Source organism: Myotis davidii, unplaced genomic scaffold (genome assembly GCF_000327345.1).
Source record: "Myotis davidii unplaced genomic scaffold, ASM32734v1 scaffold390, whole genome shotgun sequence".
Classification (NCBI taxonomy): Eukaryota; Metazoa; Chordata; class Mammalia; order Chiroptera; family Vespertilionidae; genus Myotis; species Myotis davidii.
This window is the reverse complement of record NW_006282748.1, coordinates 729,326-739,398: the sequence shown is the minus strand read 5'-3', so window position 1 is coordinate 739,398 and position 10,073 is coordinate 729,326. Positions and strand designations below refer to the sequence as shown.

The 10,073-nt window shown below is 37.4% G+C and overlaps 1 protein-coding gene across 4 annotated transcripts in view; it reads left to right on the top strand.

Moving 5' to 3' along the window:
- The first annotated feature begins 7,983 nt into the window (after window positions 1-7,983).
- MTDH (metadherin) overlaps window positions 7,984-10,073 on the top strand; it is a 44,604-nt gene continuing 42,514 nt past the window's right edge. For all 4 annotated transcript variants that reach the window (XM_015561014.1, XM_015561010.1, XM_015561005.1 and 1 more), the window contains exon 1: window positions 7,984-8,106. In XM_015561014.1, the coding sequence (XP_015416500.1) occupies window positions 7,999-8,106 (108 nt within the window). In that variant the 5' untranslated portion in view covers window positions 7,984-7,998. The remainder of the gene's footprint in view (window positions 8,107-10,073) is intronic.

Sequence of the window (10,073 nt, the reverse complement as noted above, 5' to 3'; positions counted from 1 at the left end):
TATATTAGGTTGGTTTTTATCTTCTAATACCTTACCATAGGTCTTTTATGGCATGAATTGCAGTTTATTTAAAAGTGATGGGGGTGGCACTTTTCACTAGGCTTAGTTCTTGGTATTTTTGGAAATCATTGTTATCTTACATGCATTTTCCATGACACCTAGCTCAGTGTGAGTATTAAACAGGCACACAGTAAGATTTTGACTTAATCTGAGCAATTACTTAGAAGGATGTAAGATCTCAGATAACTGGTCTTTAACAATTATTCCTATTCCTCATGCCTGGTAAACAGTCCTATGAACCATCTTTTTGCCTCATTGGGCTAAAATTTTGTAAGGTCCATCTATCTACAGCCAATAGATCATTCTAATAGTATGCAATATCTTTTATAATTATTATTTCTTTTCCAGTGTCACTGCTACTACCCTATAGTTGGGCTTTGTTACCTTTTGCTTGGACTGTCCTAACAGATCCTAACTAGTTTTCCTGCTTTCGGTTTCTGTTGCCAATCCATTGTACCCACTCATGTCAGTTAAATTTTTTAAAGCCCAACTGTAATCATGTGATTTTCCTGTTCACATATTTTCGGTAGTTTCCCCATCACCTTTTGAATAAAATCCAGCCTATGTCATGGCACTCAAGCCTCTTCATGATCTGCCTCATCTCTTACCATTACCCCACAGGAATGACCATTAGCTAGACTTCTGCATCTCTTTATTTATATTATTTTCGTCTATTAAAAGGTCCTTCTTCTTGTGTGTCTACCAATTTCTACCTATCCTTCAAAAAGGCCCAACTACAGTGCTACTTCTACTATAAAGCCTTTCCTAGATTCCCAGTTAGAGTTAGTCTTTTTCATGTGTTTATTTTTTGTATTTCATGAAAGCTAAAACAAAAAGGCAGAGTGTTGCCTGTGGGGCGACTCAGATTTTTTTTTTTTTTAAGCTGTCTACAAAGTGATCAGGAAAGCACCTCAAGTATTAGGGTTAGGAATAAATTTTAGTGAGTAGGCAAACTTGCCTTTATGGAATGCACGGGTTATGGGGATCAACTGTAGATTAGTCAATATTTGTAACTGGACCATTCTTCTCATCTTCTAACCTAATGTCTAGATGTATACTTGGTATCTCCAATTGGAAATCTGACATTTGTCTCAAATTTTAACATCTCCAAAACATAATTTCCTGCCAAAACACAGAATCATTCTTGATTCTTCCCATTTCCCCACATCCTTGTGTCTTCTTCTCATAATTTAATCAGCAAGTACCATCAATTTTACCTCCAAAATATATATTCAATCTACTTATTTTACCGCCACCTTAGCTTACAAGTAGCTTCTGTTGACTGCCTCCAGTCCTTTCTCAACACCCTAGTAAGGAGTCTTTTTACAAACAAATCACCTGATCTTGTCTAAAACCAACATTTCAGTAGCTTTTGCATTTTAAATCTAAACTTCTTTTGTTTATGGCCTAGTATCTCCTCTTCTTCGTAAGCTGATTTTGTGTTCGTTTCCTCTCATTTGCTACCTCCAACTATAGTGATCTTTTTTCAGTTCTTCAAACATTTTCACAACCCAGTGCTTTTACATGAGTTATGATTAACACTTGTAGAACAGTCTTGTCCCACTGTTTTTATCAACCCTTAGAGCTCACCTCTCCAGAAAATCCTTTTCTGATCACCCTGTTTGAAATAGGCATCCCCTTCTATTTTCTGTCTAAACCCCTTGTATGTTACCTTTATTATAGTTATTCACAGTTTGTAATTTATTTATCCATTTACTTTTTTGGGATCTTTTCCCTCCACTAGATTAATATGCCTGGCATATAATGAATGGCCTTTGATAATAATTTGTTGAACTAAATGTTGAACAGAGTAGTTAAAATAACATCTCATTTGGCCGGTGTGGGTCAATGGTTAAGCATCGACCTATGAATCAGGAGGTCACGGTTCTATTTCCCGGTGAATTCCCAGTCAGGGCACATGCCCAGGTTGCAGGCTTGATCCCCAGTAGTGGGCGTGCAGGAGGCTTCCGATGGATGATTCATCATTGATGATTCTCTCACTTCCTCTCTCTGAAATCAATAAAAATAAGTTAAGTAAGCAGACTATATAGTTGTAGAAATGTAATATTTATTTACGTCAGCAAAATTACTACAGTGTTCCTTTCAACATGTGGCCTATTTGCTAAAATTTGTTTAAAATAAGTGAATTAATAACAGAAAATAACCCATGAGTTTACTTATAAGCAAAATCTTGGATAAAAGCATTTTAAAATTAACAGGGTGTTAATTTTCGCATATGACATGCAGATCTGAAATTTTGTCCCTTAAATCAAGGTCCAGGGTTTACTGTACTCTATCGTGTTCACTTACTAGGTAGTAAGTGAATGGACACAAGTGAAATTTATGTAATTTTCTTAGTAAATGATGAAACTACAGGCTTTTTTTAAAAAAAAAGAAAGATAACTTTATTAATGTTTCTAGAGCAGCGGTTCTCAACCTGTGGGTTGCGACCCCTTTGGGGGTCGAACGACCCTTTCACAGGGGTCGCCTAAGACCATCAGAAAACACATATATAATTACATATTGTTTTTGTGATTAATCACTATGCTTTAATTATGTTCAATTTGTAACAATGAAATTGGGGGTCACCACAACAGGAGGAACTATATTAAAGGGTCGCGGCATTAGGAAGGTTGAGAACCACTGCTCTAGAGCAAGCCTGAACTATTTCTAGCCTCTGAAAGGCTATATTTACTTATCATTTGTATTCTGTTAACTTCCCAAAAGAATTTGTCCAGAGCATTGGGCCTGAAGGATCCGTGTACCGTTTTCAGCCCTCTTGACCATCAGGACTTAACATTTGTTTGGAGCTTGTTAGTATGAAAATGAGCTGAATGCTGGAACATGAGGATAAGGATATGGGCCATCAGAGCTTGGGAGAGGAAAGGATATTGAAGGGAAGAAACTGTTTCTTAAACAAATTATACTTTCATATGTTCTCCCATTTACTATCATTTTCACCAGAAACCTATATAAGACAAGTACATATTTTCTTCATATTTACAAATGATGAAATTGAGGGTTAAGTCAAGGAAAATGCTTAAAATCACAGTGATTAAATGTAGAAGCTGGGCCTTAATCCCAGGTTTGTGCAACTCTAAAGCCCATAGTTTTTTCATGTGCCTTTTTTTTTTTTTTTGGTAGTTGGTAGACTGCCCTTCTAGTTTCTAAACTTAAGAAGTTTCCAAGTAATTTGAAGTCAATGGATTTTATGTTTTGTGGCTAGAAATAAAATTTACATGATTAAGTGAAAGTAGAATTTTTAAAAATTAAAGTAATTGGGGTGGCATTGTTTAATAGGATCATATAGGCTTCAAGTGTACATTTCTGTGATGGAAGATCAGTATATTGCACTTGTGTGCCCAACCACCCAAAGTCAAATCATCTTCTGTCACCATATACTAGTAGTAGGCCTCCTTTGAAACAGGATTTGAATGGTTTCATTTGAGACGTCAAATGTTAAAACTTATGTGTGCTTACCTTAGATATAGATTCTTTTGCAATTTAGAACCAGTTTAACAAATATTGTAAAGGCTGCTCAAATGGAGTATAAGTCTATTAAGAATCTCTTCTTAGTCTTCTGAACTTTCAACCTCCTGGAAGGCAAATTTCTGTCATATGTCTTTGTTCCCCGAGGGTCCCTAGCCCAGTCAGTGCCTGGTATTTATGTACTTAAAACTAGAGTTTATCCATATAAGAAATGGTAATTTTCTGTTACTGGTTGATTTTACCATATTTGAAGGACATTCTTAGGTGGTCTCATTTAAAATATAGACTGTGGCCTTCGCTGGTTTGGCTCAGTGGATAGAGTGTCAGCCTGCTGACTGAAGGGTCCTGGGTTCCATATCAGTCAAGGGCACATGCCCAAGTTGTGGGCTCAGGCCTCAGTAGGGGGCGTGTAGGAGGCAGCTGATCAATGATTCTCATCATTAATGTTTCTCATCGTTATTGTTTCTGTCCCTCTCCCTTCCTCTCTGAAATCAACTAAAACATATATATAAAATAAAATGTAGATTGTGTGCTATATATGAAATTAACTTGGTTGGCCCCAGAGGGGAGCACCTCAGTTTTCAAAAAATTTTAAAACTAGGTACAATGAGAGGCCTGTGTAATGGTTAATGTGTACAAACACCATATATTTTAAGACTCCATGATCAGAGAAAATAAAACCTTAATTGGCAGTCACATTGTATTTGAAGTGTTGTTTGGCAATTAGTTGCTTTTCATGTGAGCAGATTCACATAATACGCTTTCATTTGGGGATATGCTAATTTAAATATGGTTAATAATTTTCCAGGACAAGGCCTTCTTAACCAGTTAGTGGCAGAATAAAAGGACAGGTTAATGTTGCCAATGAATAAGGGAGGCTCCACCACTATGGTGTGTTCTTTTTCCTGCTACCGGAGAATTCTGTTGACTTTACTCTTGGGATAGGAGGGTTATTATGGTGTCAACCATTGTGGGGAGTTGCTGATGACTTATGGAATCCCAGTAATTATGAGAGCTATATAAAGCCCAAGAGCTATTGAAAAATTGGGATATCTGCATAAACCAGAGAGAACCACTACAGTTATAGCCTTTACATAAGTTGATGTTGCAAAGAAGGAAGTAAAATTGGCACAGGGTTTGGCTTGCCTGTCATTCCAGAGCCTATGAAATGGAAACAGTGTTCCCACTGCTTTTCACTGATTGAGGACCTCAGACTTTGTATATTTGTTTAAAAGGAAAGATTGTTTCATCTTTTACCTGGGAGGCTGAAAGAACAGTGTTCACAGTTTTTCTCAAAGGAATTGCATTGAATATTTTAATAGGTTAAGATAGTTTTTAACCACCTAATTTCTCACCTTTTAGCAGTTAGTAAGTAAATTTAAATGACTCAGTGCAGTCATTGTCATGAGTAAAATGGAGGTGCTATATAAGTGACTATGATGAAGAGTTTCCTGAATGGATTAGTTAAATGAAGTGTTTGCAGATGTAAGCTTTGTGAGCTGCCAGTAAAAGAGATGGGAAACTTCAGTTGGAGCTGCAAGATAGTTCAGTTGGCAAGGCTTGCATAGAAATCAGAAAAAGTAGGCCTGGCTAGAGAGGATAGTATGAACTAAGAAATAGCATGAAAATTGACAAGTAAGATGGTAATATTGGGAAGCAGAATTATAGTTTTATATTCCTGATGTGGATATGGCTCTAAGTCCAAACTCCTTTTTGGAGCTTCTTACCTTTCTTTGTGCACTGCCTCTCCTCCCAATTCCCACACCTTCCCACATACATATACTCAGAGATTAGAAGAGGCAGAATTAAAATGGCAAAAGAGCACAGAAGAAAATTAGAAGGAAGAGTGAGGAGACCTGGTTGTGGTATTAGCTGTCTGACTTTAACAAGTTGTTTAAAATGCATCTATTTGACAGACCTGAAGCAGTTACTGTCTGGTGCTTAGACTCCAGTGCAGATGCAAAAAAAGGGTCCTCTCTCATGCTTTCTGTCTGTCTGTGGTAGCCAAGATTTAAACGGGTAACACACACACAAAGAGTTTTTACCACTCAAATTACCTTGTAAACAATTGAAGAGCTGGCTATCCTCCAAAAGAAGACTCTAAAATCCAAGGGCTTTTATTAATGTTGCTTAAGACCCAGCAGATTAAATTTGGATTAATTAGGAATTTAATCAGCTAAAAGACAGCTTTTGTTTTGATTTTTCTGCTATAAGTCTTTGGGAATCTTATAGATTGGGCTTTAGAATATTAATGGTCTCCTTTTCCAACTGCATAGCCTATATAATAAAAGCCTAATATGCTAAGTGTCCGGTCGGTTGGTCGTCCGTTCAACCAATCAAAGCGTCATATGCTAATGATATGCTAAGGTTGCTCAACCACTCACTATGACGTGCACTGACCACCAGTGGGCAGATGCTCAGACTGGTAGGTTAGCTTGCTGCTGGGGTCCAGCCAATTGGGACTGAGTGAGATGGGTCGGGCATGCCCTGGAGCCCTCCCATAGTCCCTCCCTGGCTGGCCAACCTCCCACATCCCTCCCCAGCCCTGATCGTGCACCAGTGGGGTCCCTCGGCCTGGCCTGCACCTTCTCACAATCCAGGACCGCTCAGGGGATGTTGGAGATCCGGTTTCAGCCAGATCCCGCAGGCCAGGCTGAGGGACCCCACTGGTGCACAAATTCATGCACCGGGCCTCTAGTTCCTGATAATTTCCTACAAATGCAGATAATGTCACATTATAGAAACTGAACATTCATGTTGTTTTTTTAGTATAGCTCTGCTATAATTAGTAATCTGATAGAAGTCTATTCTGAAGAACTGGAAATAAAGCAGTTGAAACTAATATATTGATTTACTAACTTACAGTTCTGAATATGAAGAGAATGGGCAAGTGAAAAAAGTAGTAGTACCCAGAAAGAAGAGTTAGATACCTGGGTCCCATTCTTCACATTCCTGAATTTAAATAGGGGAGAGTGGACTCAGAAATGCTTATTTTAAAAAAACAAAAAAAAACACCCTAGTGATTATGATTAGAAGCCAAAGTTGGTATTTACATACTTAATTCTATTCATGAACACCTCTTAAGTGCTATCATTTTATTTTCAGAGTGTCAGGAAAGCTGAAGTAGCCTTTTTAAGCTATGGCAGTGGGTTTACAAAAGCTTTTTTTTTAATATGTATTTTTATTGATTTCTGAGAGAAAGGGAGAGGGAGAGATAGAAACATCAGTGATGAGAGAGAATCATTGGTTGGATGCCTCCTGCACGTTCCCTACTGAGGATCAAGCCCGCAACCCTGGCATGTGCCCTTGACCGGGATCAAACCCAGGACCCTTCAGTCTGCAGGTTGACGCTCTATCCACTGAGCCAAACCGGCTAGGGCTGTAAAAGCTTCTAATCCCAGAACAGTAGCACCATTAGATTATAGAATTACAGGGGACATTAGGGACTACCTAATATAGAGGCCAAAAAAGTATTGTCCATGGACCAGTTCTGGCCCTCCGCCTGTGTTTTGGGGGGACATAGTCATACTCACTTATGTGTCATCTATGGCTCTGTCTGGCCCCTTAGTGAAAAAGTTGGGTGGCTTTAGAATGGATCAGACCTATCATTTTATAGATGTAGAAATAAGATGTAAAAAAAGGATAATGAGTGAAATATTCTGAGACTACACAGATGCATAGTGGTCAGAGTGCAAATACAGTTGAGTTCTTTTTCCTGCTTTCATGCCATTATTTTTATTTATTTATTTTTTTAATATATTTTATTGATTTTTTACAGAGAGGAAGGGAGAAGAATAGAGAGTTAGAAACATCGATGAGAGAGAAACATCAATCAGCTGCCTCCTGCACACTCTCCCTACTGGGGATGTGCCCGCAACCAAGGTACATGCCCTTGACCAGAATCGAACCTGGGACCTTTCAGTCTGCAGGCCTACACTCTATCCACTGAGCCAAACCGGTTAGGGCCATGCCATTATTTTTTGTTCAAGGGGCTGATACCTGGGTGAGATCAGAAAATATATTTGTGGTACAGAATTTTGTTTATAAGTTTATTGTTATATTATAAAACACAGTTATTGGGTTAGTAAATGGTCCATCAGGTATTAGATAACATGGCTATACAAAAACCTTTTTTTTTTTAATCCTGACCCAAGAACATGCTTAGAGAGAAAGAGAAACATCCATGTGAGAGAGAAACATCAATCAGTTGCCTTCCATACATGCCCCAACGGGGGAATCAAACCCGAGACCCAGGATGTGCCCTGACTGGAAATCAAACCAGCAACCTTTCCGTGCACACTCAACCAACTGAATCCCTACGGCCAGGCAGAAACCTTTTTAATTTGGGTTGGGGGAAGAATTTGATTGTAGTATATTCTTTTTTCTGAATATAAATCTTTGGTTTGATCTGCCAAGCAATTTGATAACAAGCATCTTTTTCTGTTCCTTATGCAGCCAAATGGACGGACTGTTGAAGTGGCTGAGGAGGAAGTTGTCCGAACTCCTCGAAGTGTAACAGCAAAGCAGCCATTAGAGACAGATAAGAAAAATGAAAAGGTAAGTTTGGGAGCATATAAAATTAGATGCAAAGCTCTAAATAAAGAGAGTGACATGTAAAAAAAATTATGCTTTTCTTTTTCACAAAATTGTAGATATTACCCACTCCCCCTTCAAGGAAAACCAAAGATCTAAATTTATCAAAGCGAATGGATAGGTGGTGAAGGTTCCAGATATGTAATATACCTCTTATTTGAAAACAAAATTGTATTACCTTTGTTAGTGCATTTTTGGCATAAAAAGCTTAGCAAAATTATCCTTTGGTATTGTTTTAGATTTCTGTTGTGACAGTTTGACTTTTTTAACAAAAGAAAATGCTCTGTACTCAGGTTATTATTAAAATGTTTGGATGTGCACCCTAAGTTTTCAAATAAGACAGTCTAACAAATCCTGGGATTTTATTTAAAATGGTCAGTGTTAGAACTGACCATTTTATTTGACTTAATTTAGTTTGTGAATAGGCAAAATATACAAGAAACTGTTAACAGTGTTTCCTTCTGTTGTGGAAGAAAGATGTTCCATTTAATTCCTTTTGGTACTCCCCCTCTCCATTTTTTATTAACCCTGTACATGCATAACTCCTCAGAAAAAACAATTACAGATAGGTAACTGATTTCTAAGAACCAGGGTGCAGCTCCAGCTCTGTAGCATAGTGAAATGAAATAGTTGCTACAGTTTCTTAATGCTTGCATTTTCAAAATAACTGAAGAACTGATGAAATCAATTCTCCCCCTGTAACCTAGTGAAATTGGCCTAGGGCTAAGATAGCTGCAGGTAGGATGGCTTAATATGAAGGGTAGTTGTGGGAAAGAATTACATTTATGTCTAACTTTGTCTTTGGGAGAAAAATAAATAGTAAATGACTGTATTAACAAATAAGCATACAATTTAGGGATTGTGACTTTATACCATGAATAGTTTATATGCTCAATATGTAATTATCCTTCTCCCATTTAGTGTTTCCTTGTTCCTGGGCTTTCTCTCTACTAATAAGCATTTTATACTTACCTCTGCTTCCACTCTGAATTATTCTGGAAAATTTGTAATTGGACTAATTAATGAAATACCATTTAACTCTGATTGATTAATCATATATAGATTGGGTGTATCAGATGTAAAACCAGTTTGAAGTTTATATTCTGAAATTTGTGATAGGAAGTAATTATAACAGTTGACATTTGTTAAGTATCTATAATGTGGCAGGCATTGTGTAAGGTGAGGTATATGGTATATGTGTGAATATATTTACATATATCTGGTAGGGACGAGTTATTGAGCATTTATTGGGTGTGCTTTTAAGACTTTATAGAATAGTTATACACACTGCTCTATGTATCCTCACAAGAGCACTGAGGCGGCAGTATTACACCTATCTTACAAATAAGAAACCTGAGGCTTCAATTACCCTGAGCTAATAAAAGTGTAGTTCATTCTAACCCAGACCCATCTGACTACAAAGTCTGTGCTTTTTACTGCTCTGCATTATTTCTGACCCACAACCTGTTAGGTGGGTAGTAATTGCCCGTTTTGTAAGATAAGGGCTCTGAAGCATAGAAGGGTTTTGTGGTTTCACTAATTTCAGTTTCTGAACTAGGATTTGAACCCACTTATCCTGATATGAGAGCCCGCGCGCTTTTTAATCCTTTGACAGTACCTCCTCTTATTTGCTGTTGCTCTTTCAGAACAAAGCTTCTACTTTGGGTTTGTTGCCTATTTTTTTCACTTTCTGCATAATAAATGCTACAACTCATGGCTAGTGTTCCTGTTGATCATCTTGAATCTTGAATTTATGCTTTTTAACTTGGTTCAGTCCAACTGAGACTCGTTTCAGGTAGTTTTTAATGCTATTGCACTATATTTTTGTGTGTTTAAAATAAGTGATATTTCTAGACTTCATATTTTTCTTTGTAAACAAACATTATCTTAGATCTACTTATTTATCATAATATACATTATTGTATATTTGT